We start from the raw sequence: 13,209 nt of genomic DNA on the forward strand, positions 1-13,209 counted from the left end.
GAAAATGTTTTATATACAGTTGTCCCTCATTTTCGGCGGGGCTTACGTTCTAAAAACAACCCGCAATAAGTGAAATCCGCAATGTAGTAATTTTTATTTTTTTACAATTATTATACATGTACATAAATGTTTTAAGGCTGTAAAACCCCTCACCGCACACTTTATACACGTTTACCAGTCAGGCATTAATCTAAATAGATTGTTTCAGTATTATAGAATGAAACCAAAGATCAAAACCTTTTCAGAACTAAACATTTGTTGGAGAAATAAAAATATATAGTACGTACAGTAAACGTTTTCCTGTTAATAATGTTAAGGCGTGCAGGTCGAGAAAAGAGCCGCTTGGAGTGCAGAAGAACAAATATTCTACTCGTGCTGTCTTTAGCCTCTCATGCTGCTTTATTGGATAGCTTAGCACAGCGGAACGGCAGCGGCTACATGTATCAACAGGAAGAAACAAAACCTAAAAGGGATGTGACGTTTATGCTCCTACAAAATAAAAGCCTCTATTTACACAGAATAAGAGCACTATAAAACAAACGCTTAACAAATAAACATTATAGCTTTTAGAAATAATGAATTTAATTGTAATGATCAACCTACGAGGTTGAACACATGAGAAATGATTAATAGCGACTCGCGCGTATTTCACAGTTCCTCCGACGCGCCTCTTCGTCCTTGGTCGCTTCAAGGGGCGTTCAAGTGCAAAAAATAAAATCTGAAATCGCATTAAAAAACTCCACGAAGTCGCGGAAGATGAACCGCATTATATCGAGGGACTACTGTATATATCTTCTAACAATAACGCCTGTTGTGTTTCTGTTCTATGCAGAGGATCTGATGTCCCTGTTGGATGCAGACATTCACTCGGCCCATTCCAGCGTGATTATTGACGCGGACGCCATGTTCTCAGAGGACATCAGCTACTTCGGATATCCCTCTTTTAGACGGTCTTCGCTGTCTCGCCTGGGATCCTCTAGAGGTAACTCAACAACTCAGATTTAACAAATAAAGGGAGGGCATGATGTTCTGCAGGTTTCGGTGACGTCTTTGGTGATGGTTACTGGTGGGGATGACTAAAGAATGAAACCGCACGGTAGACGTGTTGGTACAATTTGGCAGTGTTTCGCTTGAGATGGGTTATAAGAGAACGCTTAGTTAGTTAAGAAAAGAAAAATAGTTCTTCACAAAAATAACAACTTTACTAATTGTTGTTTCCTCTTTGCTGCATATATATATACTTAGCTGTGTTAGTTTTATAAAAGCAATGCAAGTTTAAAAGCTTTTTGCCAGGAAAGGTTTCTCCCCTTTTGGGATTGATTTGTAATTGACCTTTCTGTAAGACACGCCCACATGATGTAGTAAACCAATCACCTGGTCAACACATACATTTTTGAGGGAAACCACTTCTGCAGACAACATTACCTACTGGCGCTTTGATTAGCGTGTTATACAAAGGCCAAAAAAGTATTTAAAATGGTGAAACATCCTAGTCACTGCTTGTGTAACCATGACGACCGGTACCCCAAACGACTGGAAGGGGGTTTACGGGTTATTGACTTACCTAAACTGACAAACAACTGGGAAAAGTCTGCGCTGGATCAAACTGTAGAACACACGACCGGTTTAATTAATTAAGAAAGTGAAATGAAGAACATAAACAAATGACAAACCGTCATCTATGCGGAAATGAACAACAACGCTCTGTCTGCATGGGGGGGCGGGAGGGGGCGTGTGGTCAATTAGGGTGTTTGGTGTTGGAGGCAATAAGTAATTGGTTTTATGCTGCATGGCTGTAGAACATACGGTCAGCTCTCTGAGAAAGGCCCGCTCGGCCCACCTGTCTTAACCGGAACCCCTCAATGCATTTAATTCTAAAACCCTAACTAGCCCACTCAGCCCTTATGCATGCATTCTCTCGGTCTGTCCACTTTCCCTTCTACTTCGTATTTTAACACATGACTCCGTTTCATTTATACTCCCACTCAGTAGTTTTGCAATCTAGATTTTTCTCTCTATTCTTCAAACTTTGTTGCCGGGTCTTTCCCAGAGAGTGGCTTACTTCTATCCCGCTGGTGTGACCTTATTGCATACCAGTTCTCCTTCTCCCCTTAGAGCGTGACTCAGAGCTGTTGCGTGAGCGTGAGTCTGTACTGAGGTTGCGTGAGCGCCGATGGCTGGATGGGGCCTCGTTCGACACAGAGCGAGGCTCCACCAGCCGTGAAGGCGAGCCCAGCTTGGACAAGAAGAACATCCCTGTTCAGAGCCCTGTCTCCTTGGGAGATGAGCTTCAGTGGTGGCCTGACAAGGTAGGAGGAATATAAACAGCAAAAAACACTTGATTGGTGTCCACTAGTAGTAAACAATGAGCATTAAGATCTTAAGTGTTGGTTTGTGTGACAGTGCTGTACAATGTCTAATTAAACTACCAGGACGGTGTGAAGTTTGTGAGCATTGGAGCCATGTTCTCAGAGCTGGTGGCCATCAGCTCCAAAGGAGAGCTTTATCAGTGGAAGTGGAGTGAACCTGAACCCTACCGGAATGCACAGGTGCGATATTTCAGACTGAAACACTGTATGCGTCTGTATATTATTGCAGCACGCTGACTGGTGAAAAATCAACAGCAATTTGTTTTGCATTGGCGAGCTACTCGTCTCTCTAATTCACGTATTTTTGCTGTGTCCAATCAGAATCCTTCCCTTCATCATCCGCGAGTATCCTTCTTGGGTCTGGCCAATGAGAAGATCACCTTATTGTCTTCCAATAGCATCCGAGCTACCGTAGCGACAGAAACCAACAAGGTGGGTTTTGCTTGCTTGTCTTGACATAAGAACTTTGGTGAAGTGTTTGTGTTCGCAGTCCATGTATACATGTACTCCTATTTAAAATCTACTGCTTTGGCTTACTAAACAGATGTTTTTTGTTTTTTTGTTCAAATTAAATGGAACTGAAAATGGTGCAGTTTATAATGTCACATATGTAACGACATATATTTTACCTTCACAAAAGAAATTACATCCAAAAGAGCCATGGAAGCAAAACTTCTGGCAGTGCATCCTGTTTCAGCAATGTTGCAAGACAAAACCCTTTATACCCTTTTTCAAATTTTAATTAAAGTGCAGTATAGAGTTATTTATTTTGTTTTAAGCTAGCGCAACAAGCTTTCAATGTATAACACCTGGAGGGCTAAAAGAAACATGATTAAACATATATACAGACCTGTTTACCGGTACGCCTATGATGTATTTCATATGATTTGCAACATAAAATACGACAAATATGCATCTGAAAAACATAACACCCAAAATGTGTTTGTTTTTACGCCCAGATTTTTTTTTTCCTTGCAAATGGGCTGCATGCTGCTTTTCTATCACACCATCGGCAATGTCGAATTATTCTGAATTTAATTCAGCCATAATCCGTAAACGGTCACGTGTTGACCGAATGTTCTGTAGCAGCGTTCAGAGTAAACCTGCTGGAGGCTCTTAGAGGAAATGCATCACACACTGACGACGGCAACCACAAGCAACATCAGGGCGAGAAGAGGCGTGGATTTTTTCTGCAGTATGAAAACAAGAATAAAGACCGTTGTATGAGAGTTCAAGTTGGTCCGCATGTCTAAACGAAACAATCATAGTATTTATTGCTTCACAAAGATCGATATCAGCTATTCTGGATGAGAAGACATTTCGAAACATTAAAATTTAATCTTTACCTCAAAATGAAGTAATCTGCAATTCTTTTTTAGGAATACTCAAACAAATTTTGAAGCATGTTCCAATATATTTTTCATTATTTATTTCAGCTCTGCGAAGTGGCGGTAATATAGAACATGCTTTTCTATCTCAAAATCCGCTACATTGCCAAAATAATCCACTTTCCCTTGGTTAGATATGAACGGATCTGACTTGTGACACACTTGTGAAGTTGCTGGCCGTGTGCAACTTCATCTGTCAGTGGGCTACCAGGAAATGTAATTAAAAAGCCAGCTGAATAATCACAAACTATCGGAGCTTGTGTGCATCTTCTTTGCCAATGAAAGACGACAGTGAGCTTGTGAGTGCTGGAAGCGGCCATGTTTCTTGGAAGTGATTGATTTTTAAGTTGCTGGATACATTTGTTCCAAACGTTTTTGAGGTTGCTTCTAGTAGTAGTAGTAGTAGTAGTAATTTTATTTCAGTCAGTATCTTAAATGAGACACACTCTGTCGTATTTAAAACTATCGCAGTCATAACAAAATAAGCCTCCTGAAGCTAGTGCATAGGTTGGCCTGGCGATGGTTGCACTTCTGCTTGAACTAATACTTCGACTGCTATTGATGCTACTTTATAGATAACTATGCAGATGAGAGGACCTAAACATGTGGTGATCCTAACAGACATTACTTTAATGTCTGTCTGTCTGTGTGTTGTATAGGTGGCAACCTGGGTGGACGACACACTGAGCTCAGTGGCCTCTAAGCTGGAGCACAGCGCTCAGGCGTTCCCTGAGCTGCAGGGAGAACTGATGGTATCGCTGCACTGCTGCGCTCTCTACACATGTGCACAGCTGGAGAACAGCCTCTACTGGTGGTGAGAAGAAACATTGGCTGGTCATATTGTGTAGCTTTGATGTTTGTCTTCCAAGGAAAAAAAAAAAAACTACACTTAAAATGACTCGAGACCATCTCTGAATCATAAGTCCCAGGGAGATGTCTGTGGTTGCCACGCAGACCAGCCTCCATTTCAAAGATTATTGTGAAGATCTTTCCCAATGCCCCCCCCCCCCCGACATTTACTGAGGGTTACACAGTGACTTCATCAATTCAAAATGAGATTGATATCTGTCATCTAATTTTAACACGTAACTGTTTCCTCCTGTTTCCAGGGGCGTTGTGCCTTTTAGTCAACGGAAGAAGATGCTTGAAAAGGCCAGAGCAAAGAACAAAAAGCCAAAATCCAGTACTGGCATCTCCTCGATTCCCAACATCACCGTGGGAACACAAGTAAGGCGGGATTATTGATTTTTCATGTCAATTTTTGAGAAATGGTGATGTAGACTTTCTTCCTGCTTTGTTTTGGGTATTCCGGCAGGCTGGTAGGAGTCGCGTTTGAAATGTAAATTCATGAATTTCCTATTCTCTCTTTAGGTGTGCCTGAGGAATAACCCCCTTTACCATGCGGGTGCAGTGGCCTTTTCTGTCAGTGCTGGGATTCCCAAGGTGGGCGTCCTGTTGGAGTCTGTTTGGAACATGAACGACAGTTGCAGGTTCCAGCTGCGCTCACCGGAGAGCCTTAAGAACATGGAGAAGACAACTAAGACCCAGGAAATCAAGTGAGTATCGTTTTTATGGAGAAAAAAAAGTTGTCCATTTTTAAAGCAGATTAGCATTTCATATGTGTTTGTCAGTCAATTCCTGATTGCAGAATAAATTCAGAAGTGAAATTATTTTCACTGTCTTTGGCCATAGGACAGAAAGCAAGCCGGAGCTGGTGAAGACAGAGATGGGTCCTCCCCCCTCCCCAGCATCTACCTGCAGTGATACCTCTTCTATTGCCAGCAGTGCCTCACTGCCCTACAGTATGTCAGCTTTCTATCTGGCTCTTTCTCCCCTCTGATCTTAAAACTCTCAACAATACGTAGCAAAGTTTTCACTTTTGTCTCTACCTCTCAGGCACGGAATCAATTTCCACCTTATTCCTTACTTGTGCTCTCGTTAGACACTCAAACTGTTGCATAATCACCATGGCTTTCCCCTCGTTCGTAAAGGAATTAGTCAGCTTAGTGTAGAACACCACATTAACATATTTGCTTTGGTTTATCATATGAACCGTGTGACAAATTGCATTAAGACCCAAGGATTACTTGACTATTTGGGAATGTTAAATGATTTTTAATTGATGTAAGTTACTGTAAAGATGCCTGTTTTAATAATTTGAAGTTATTATGGCACTAAAAAGTTAGTATTCCCTGCTGCCTTGGTCTACCTGATATCTCACTAATGGGTTGATTGTAAAACTCAAACGGGCCTATGTTACAGGTATTCTAGTCACATTTGTTAATATGATGTTTGATTTGTCTGTTACTTTGTATTTTTCTTTCCATCTATGCATTTTCTTCCGCTTTTTCTCTTTGTGGGTCACGGCAGTTGCTGGAGTCTAATCCCAGCATGCTGTGCGTGAGAGGCGGGGTACACCGCGAATGTGTCGCCAATGCAGCAACCCCTCACGCACGCACGCACTCACACACACTACGGAAAATTTAGAGTGATTTTTGGAGGCGGGAGGAAACCGGAGAAACCCCACACAGACATGGGGAGAACATGCAAACGCCGCACAGATAGGATTTGAACCTGGTACCTTCTTGCTGTGAGGAGGCGCCACTAACCCCGATGCCGCCGCCCATTTTCCTTGACATTGGTTTTATTTTTTGTTACCAGGAAGACCGAACTAACAAAGCTGATTTTTTTGTGGTCTGACCTTCCATTGCTAAACTGTACCATATGTTATGTAAAAAAAAAAGTGTTCCTTACTGCTTTCAGAGCGAAGACGTTCCACCCCGGCTCCCAAAGAGGAAGAAAAGGTGAATGAGGAGCAGTGGCCTCTCAGGGAAGTGGTGTTTGTGGAGGATGTTAAAAATGTCCCTGTGGGAAAGGTGGGTGTGTCTGATATATGGCCAAAGGCCTATGCAGTATTTCTGCAATGCAATGCCTAAAAGTACGAGTGTTACACATATTTTGTTTTAGTTTTGTACAATGTTTAAATGCCGATAAATCATCCGTTTTATTCAGGGTAAAACCGTAAAAGGTATACTGTCGACGCCTGAAACTGACGGCTTTCTATCTAAATGTTATTACTTAGGTGCTTAAAGTGGATGGCGCATATGTTGCTGTGAAGTTTCCTGGGACGTCAAGCAGCGTGAGCAACCAGAGCAATGCTGTTCCCACTGACTCAGACCCATCATCACTGTTGCAGGACTGTAGGCTGCTGAGAATAGATGAGCTGCAGGTATGCTACTAGATTGATTCACCGTTGCTTGTCTTAGTGTTCAGAGTATCTGTGCAGGTAAGAGAATCACTCCTCACGGCTTAAAGCTATCCTTTGATTTGTTTTTGACAGGTGGTCAAAACTGGTGGGACTCCTAAAGTTCCTGATTGTTTTCAGCGCACACCTAAAAAGCTCTGCATTCCAGAAAAGGCAGAGATTCTGGCAGTGAACGTTGACTCCAAAGGTGAACCTTTGTTGGCCATATTTAAGATTAAATTCTTGTATATTTTTTCTTGACTCTAGTTTTTCTGTATATTTGTATTTCCAACGATTATACATGTCTGTATCTACTTATCTTCCAGGAGTCCATGCAGTTTTAAAAACTGGTAACTGGGTAAGGTACTGTATCTTTGACCTGGCCACAGGCAAAGCGGAGCAGGAGAATAACTTCCCCACTAGCAACGTGGCCTTCCTGGGCCAGAGTGAGCGCAATGTGGCGATCTTCACTGCAGGACAGGTGAGATCATCCTTACGGTCTTCAAAGAGCTCTTTTAGTTTTACTGTATGCAAATTTAAATGTTATTTATATTCTTCTAGGAATCTCCCATAATCCTTCGAGATGGAAATGGCACAATCTACCCTATGGCCAAAGACTGCATGGGTGGAATTAGAGATCCTGATTGGTTGGACCTACCACCTATAAACAGCCTGGGGATGGGGGTGCACTCGCTCGCCAATCTTCCCTCGAACTCCACAATAAAAAAGAAAGCTGCTATTATTATTATGGCCGTAGAGGTAAATGTGACACTGTAATACAACCCTTGGCAAAAACGATGGAATCACTAGTCTTGGAGGATGTCCGTTCAGTTGTTTAATTTTGTAGAAAAAAAAGCAGATCACAGACATGCCACAAAACTGAAGTCATTAAAAATGGCTCTAAGAAACACAAAAATAATTCTGGAAAAAAATGGAGGTAATTCAAAAACAATTCCTTTTTTAGATCAAGCGGACGGAACATTTTGTGGAATTCTCATCGAGTTTCGTAGAGCCAGAAAGTTGTCTGAGCTTTTTTTACAAAATTAAACCACTGAATGGAGATCCTCCAAGATGGTTGATTCCATCGTTTTTGCCAGGGGTTGTAGAACCAATGGATGAGCTTGTTTTTAGTTGTTGCGCCTGAAACTTCATTCGCCACATTTAGAGTGGTGGTCTTTGTTACTTTTACCTACCAGTTTGAATCCCGGTTTATTTGACTGTAGGATCAGTGAATCGTCGGCGAAACAGTTTCCACGTATACGCTGTGTGTCTTTCAGAAACAGACGCTAATGCAGCACGTCCTTCGTTGTGACTACGAGGCATGCCGGCAGTACCTGGTGAACCTTGAGCAAGCGTTCCTTCTGGATCAGGGCAGCCAGGCCCTCGGAGCACTTCTGGATCATCGCTGCGACGGAAACCGCAACATCCTTCATGCTGCTGTCTCTGTCTGCTTCCCTGTTAGTAACAAGGAGACCAAAGAGGAGGAAGGTGAGCTGGTAGTACTGTACCTTTTGGACTACAAGTCGATCCGGACTATAAGTTAAATCGCATCAGTCAAAGAAGGACTGCAGAACAGAAATAATTCCAATATTCAGCCGAAAAAAAAGAGTTTAGCTTAATCAAAGTAGGCAATATGTCTTTAGTTATTCCTCATTGTGGGATCCAAGGTGAGACTTCAGTCTCTCCTAGAAAGTGCAAAGTCCGGAGATCTGCCGATACAGTTCTCCCTGCTGGCGCAAGACGGTATCCATTTGCTGCCGGTCCTCCCCGGATCGATCCCTGGTCTCTCTGCACAGTTCCTCAATTCGAGCCATCACACGGTCCCCCAAGCACCGAAGAGCACTTTTAGATCCATGGTCAATTTATCTAGAACTTTGAAAGCCGCAGTCTTGGAGACTTTACACCAGGGCAACGCCCATCCCAATAAGCAAATGCCCCACCGCCAATAAGCCAAATAGCAATATGTCCTCAATATCCTCTAGAGATAGGACAAAGAGACAGACAACCCTCCATTTATCCCAGGCATCCATTGTCAAGCACGAAGAGACCAATTAATCAGTTCCATGATTTTAGAAGATCTCAGCAAGCATCAGGCCCAAGAAAGAGTCAGCAGACAGATGAGACGAGACAGTGTGTGCAGCAGATTCTTTTTGGGAGGGTAAGCAGGAGGAGCAGTGAGAAAGTCGAACTCGGAAAGAAACATCAGCGGTCCCCAACCATTTTCCTGCAGGGCAATTGTTTCCACGGAGGGATGGGGAATTCTCCTCCTTGATCATGTCGGTCAGTGTGAATTAACATTTAAGAACGTGGGAAATTATGTATTTGAATATATCAGTCACACCTGAGAAGTCGCAGGGCCAGCAAAATTATGAACAAAAGTGAGGCCTATAGTCCGGAAAATACGGTAATAATAAATACATAAAAAAAATAATAGTAAAATGTAAAAGTACAAATCTTTATTTGGTATAGTTTCATTTTCTTGTCTCCCAGTTTTAGACTTTGCTATCTGTTTAAAATCAAACGAAACCTTTCTGTCGGCTCACCTTTATCAATACGATTGACTAATTCTACAAGCAACACGATGAATGTCCATGTTTCATTTCAGAAGCTGAACGGTCTGAGAGAAACACATTTGCAGAGCGTCTGTCTGCTGTGGAGGCAATTGCCAACGCCATCTCTGTAGTTTCAAGCAACAGTTCTGGGAATAGGACCGGCTCCTCCAGTAGCAGAGGGTAAATGACAGAAAATAAAATCCCAACGGGATCCCAGCTGATAACAAATCATTTGATCTTAGTTTTTCTTCCTGCCGTTTTCACCAGGCTTCGTCTGAGGGAGATGATGCGCCGGTCTCTAAGAGCAGCAGGTCTCGGCCGTCATGAATCTGGTCCATCATCCAGTGACAACCAGGACCCGGTGTCACCACCCATTGCCCCACCAAGTTGGGTTCCTGATCCCCCACCCATGGACCCTGGTCAGTGAATTTGTAGAAGAATGCGTAATTGGAGAGATCTTTGTCTGATCTTGAGAGCAATTTTATAATATTATTTTGGTTCCGTTCAATATGCGTTCAGAAGGATAATTTTGTGTTTCCACTCAATAGTTGTGAATTATAACAGTAGAACCCACTCTATTATGTATACCGTAGTGTCTTTGTCAGCCTTCGCCTACCCAGCAGGGAGGAGATGAAATATTTGCACATATGTGCTGATCTGCATTAATGTGATATGCAGGTTGTCCTCTGTTAACGGCGTAACCACGGGCTTTCCAAAATGTAAAAGTGTGCGTTTAGCAACAAGGAATCGCTGTTAGGACGAGCAGCATTGGCTGCGTAGTTGTGAGTAAGTGCATATTGTTACGTACGCCGGCAGAGTAACGCAATTCAAAGAAAGGGCAGGAGGCAAGATGTAGCGAGGCGAGGCGGAGGTTATATTCCGTCTGTCCATCTGTTAGCGAGATAACTCAAAACGGTCCGGACGCATCTGGATGAAAGTTTCAGAAAATGTTGGGAATGTTGCCAGGAAGAGATGTTTTCATTTTGGAGATGATCCAGAAAAGATCCCGGGTTATGGATCACCCTGCAGTCAATGGAGCTTAAAAAGAAAGAATTTTAAAATCTGTGTGATCAAGAGTTCTTTATTTTATTTTTATTTTATTTTTGATTGCTTGAATTTACTAACTTTTTAATAATAATGCTTTCAACAGATGGCGACATTGACTTCATCCTAGCTCCAGCTGTGGGATCTCTCACCACTGCTTCCACTGGGACCAGCCAGGGACCCAGCACCTCCACCGTACCAGGTACGTACCACAGCCATGCTGGAGGAATGGGGTGCTAGAGCTGAGTCTCAAACCTGCTGATATTATGGGGTTACTTCTACTCATTAGGTTCTGCTTGCTGGCGTTGTCATTTGTTTCACCATTTGCTTGTCACTACTGTTTTAAGCCATGATACTAAAGTGATCAACATTAGTAGTCAATGAAAATGAAACCTGGGCTGGCAGTGTAATTCTGACAAAAATCATCTATCCTAGAGCATCTGTTCATTATGCTGCTCTTTCATGAAAATATACTGCAACTAAACATCCACCGATCGATCAGTGCCCTGAAGTCATCCAATAGGATCATGTGTCATCAGATAATCAGCAATATAAGTATCGTCTCAGCTCTAATCTCATGCTTATCGAACATGTGTCTATCCTCGTCCTTTTAGCAGGGCCATCCACGGAGTCGTCTGTGGTCGAATCTAAGGACAGGAAGGCCAATGCCCACCTCATCCTGAAGCTGATGTGTGACAGTGTCGTTCTGAGGCCTCATCTGCGGGAGTTGCTGTGTGCCAAGTATGACTCATTCCTTATGCATGTTTCGTACCTTAACGCATCCTCGCCTCTCACTCATTAGATTGTTTTAGCGGTACGAGTTTTGAGCGACGTATGATGCACCTGTTTATTTGCTCATCTGTCCCTCTTAAGCACTCATTTATATTGTTCCATGGCAGGGATGCTCGTGGGATGACCCCATTCATGCTGGCAGTCAGTGGGAGAGCCTACCCAGCAGCCATCACGGTGCTGGAGGCCGCTCAGAAAATAGCCAAGGGTACGTTGACAAGTAAATAATTTCTGTCAGTGCAGTTATACTCACTCTGCGTGATGCATGTCTTGTAAAGCTGTCATGACGTGGTGAGAATATAAAGAACTACTTTTAGTGATGTTAAATGGTTAGATAACAGCTAGAATCTTGGAGGCCATCCAATAGTTATGTGAATCCTGACCTGTTTTACGGTCTTGCTTATTTCGATCTACTGTAACTGGCATTCTTTAATTGGCTCATTCGTCTTTTTCTCCTTAAATGTCTTGAACACAGTGGGCGAACCAAGCCTTGCGGAGAAGGAGGATGTGGACTCTTTGTTCATGGAAATGATTTGCCCCTCTGGGACCAACCCTGATGATTCGCCCCTCTATGTGCTCTGCTGCAATGACACCTGCAGTTTCACTTGGACCGGAGCTGAGCATATTAATCAGGTCAGCTGGGATTCCAGAAAGGTTGTCACAGAAAACTCTGTAGTGGCAGCAATCTGGTCTATGATGGAGTTTTTTTAAAGATGGCTGACGTTCATGATTGAATGTCTTTGTGTTCAGGATATCTTTGAGTGCCGTACTTGTGGTCTGCTCGAGTCCTTGTGCTGCTGCACCGAATGTGCAAGAGTTTGTCACAAAGGACACGACTGCAAGTAAGTTCTGGATTTGTTCGTAGTTTTCTTGCGTGTTGGCAAAGATTTCAGTTTTAGTCGTCACTGCTTTTCATCGCCCATACTTCATATTGGATTCTAAAGTTGGTTCTGCCCTTTGCCAGGTTGAAGAGAACCTCCCCGACGGCATACTGTGACTGCTGGGAGAAGTGCAAGTGCAAAACGTTGATCGCTGGCCAGAAGGCTGCACGCCTGGATCTGCTTTATCGATTACTCACAACCACAAACCTGGTCACAACCCCAAATAGCAGGTCAGATTCAGTTTTGTCTTTCCTGACCTGAACAAGTCCACATAACATGGAGTGATTTTCTTGTGTATTTTTTATTTTAAGTAATGGGAGTCTGTCCTTTCCGGCTAATACGTTTATTATTATATTATTAATATATTTATTATTATTTATACATTATTATTGGTTTCCCTCTGCAGGGGAGAGCACATATTACTGTTCCTCGTGCAGACCGTTGCTAGACAGAGCGTGGAGCACTGTCAGTACAGACCACCACGCATCAGAGAAGACCGAAACCGCAAGGCGACTAATGCGGAAGGTGGGTTCGGGACCAGTCTCGCGTATTACCCACCACTTCTGCAGTCTTCTTTCAGTGCTGTGGTCCCCTGGTTTCACCTGGTGTAATTGTTGCAGACACTGATATGCCAGACCATGACCTGGAGCCTCCCCGTTTTGCTCAGCTGGCTCTAGAGAGGGTCCTACAGGACTGGAATGCCCTCAAGTCCATGATCATGTTCGGTTCTCAGGAGAACAAAGATCCGTGAGTATCACAGCGACGCTAGGATTATAGTTAGCATTTAGCTTTAAAGACTGCAATTACTACAATGACGCCAATGTGTCTTTGTAGAAATAAGACAAAATGTACGTAACGTATCCATCGAACTGAGTTTTTTCTACTCCGGCGCCATAAAGTGTCTGTATTAATCCTGATCTGACTGGATTGCACTAGATTACA

General features: G+C 43.0%; 1 protein-coding gene across 1 annotated transcript in view; it reads left to right on the plus strand.

The window, feature by feature from the left end:
• The window catches only part of LOC137916008 (E3 ubiquitin-protein ligase UBR5-like), a 34,685-nt gene that overhangs the window by 6,825 nt on the left and 14,651 nt on the right, over nt 1-13,209 (plus strand). Inside the window, exons 8-31 of the mRNA XM_068759132.1 lie at nt 833-982; nt 2,098-2,309; nt 2,433-2,549; nt 2,691-2,801; nt 4,417-4,571; nt 4,867-4,984; nt 5,129-5,313; nt 5,450-5,559; nt 6,521-6,633; nt 6,840-6,986; nt 7,098-7,209; nt 7,328-7,482; nt 7,563-7,760; nt 8,279-8,489; nt 9,607-9,733; nt 9,821-9,972; nt 10,704-10,799; nt 11,215-11,338; nt 11,497-11,594; nt 11,862-12,019; nt 12,137-12,228; nt 12,351-12,497; nt 12,674-12,792; nt 12,888-13,014. Coding sequence (XP_068615233.1) covers nt 833-982; nt 2,098-2,309; nt 2,433-2,549; nt 2,691-2,801; nt 4,417-4,571; nt 4,867-4,984; nt 5,129-5,313; nt 5,450-5,559; nt 6,521-6,633; nt 6,840-6,986; nt 7,098-7,209; nt 7,328-7,482; nt 7,563-7,760; nt 8,279-8,489; nt 9,607-9,733; nt 9,821-9,972; nt 10,704-10,799; nt 11,215-11,338; nt 11,497-11,594; nt 11,862-12,019; nt 12,137-12,228; nt 12,351-12,497; nt 12,674-12,792; nt 12,888-13,014 — 3,334 coding nt within the window. The remainder of the gene's footprint in view (nt 1-832; nt 983-2,097; nt 2,310-2,432; nt 2,550-2,690; nt 2,802-4,416; nt 4,572-4,866; nt 4,985-5,128; nt 5,314-5,449; nt 5,560-6,520; nt 6,634-6,839; nt 6,987-7,097; nt 7,210-7,327; nt 7,483-7,562; nt 7,761-8,278; nt 8,490-9,606; nt 9,734-9,820; nt 9,973-10,703; nt 10,800-11,214; nt 11,339-11,496; nt 11,595-11,861; nt 12,020-12,136; nt 12,229-12,350; nt 12,498-12,673; nt 12,793-12,887; nt 13,015-13,209) is intronic.

The sequence above is a fragment of the Brachionichthys hirsutus genome, unplaced genomic scaffold (genome assembly GCF_040956055.1).
Source record: "Brachionichthys hirsutus isolate HB-005 unplaced genomic scaffold, CSIRO-AGI_Bhir_v1 contig_475, whole genome shotgun sequence".
NCBI classification, from domain to species: Eukaryota; Metazoa; Chordata; class Actinopteri; order Lophiiformes; family Brachionichthyidae; genus Brachionichthys; species Brachionichthys hirsutus.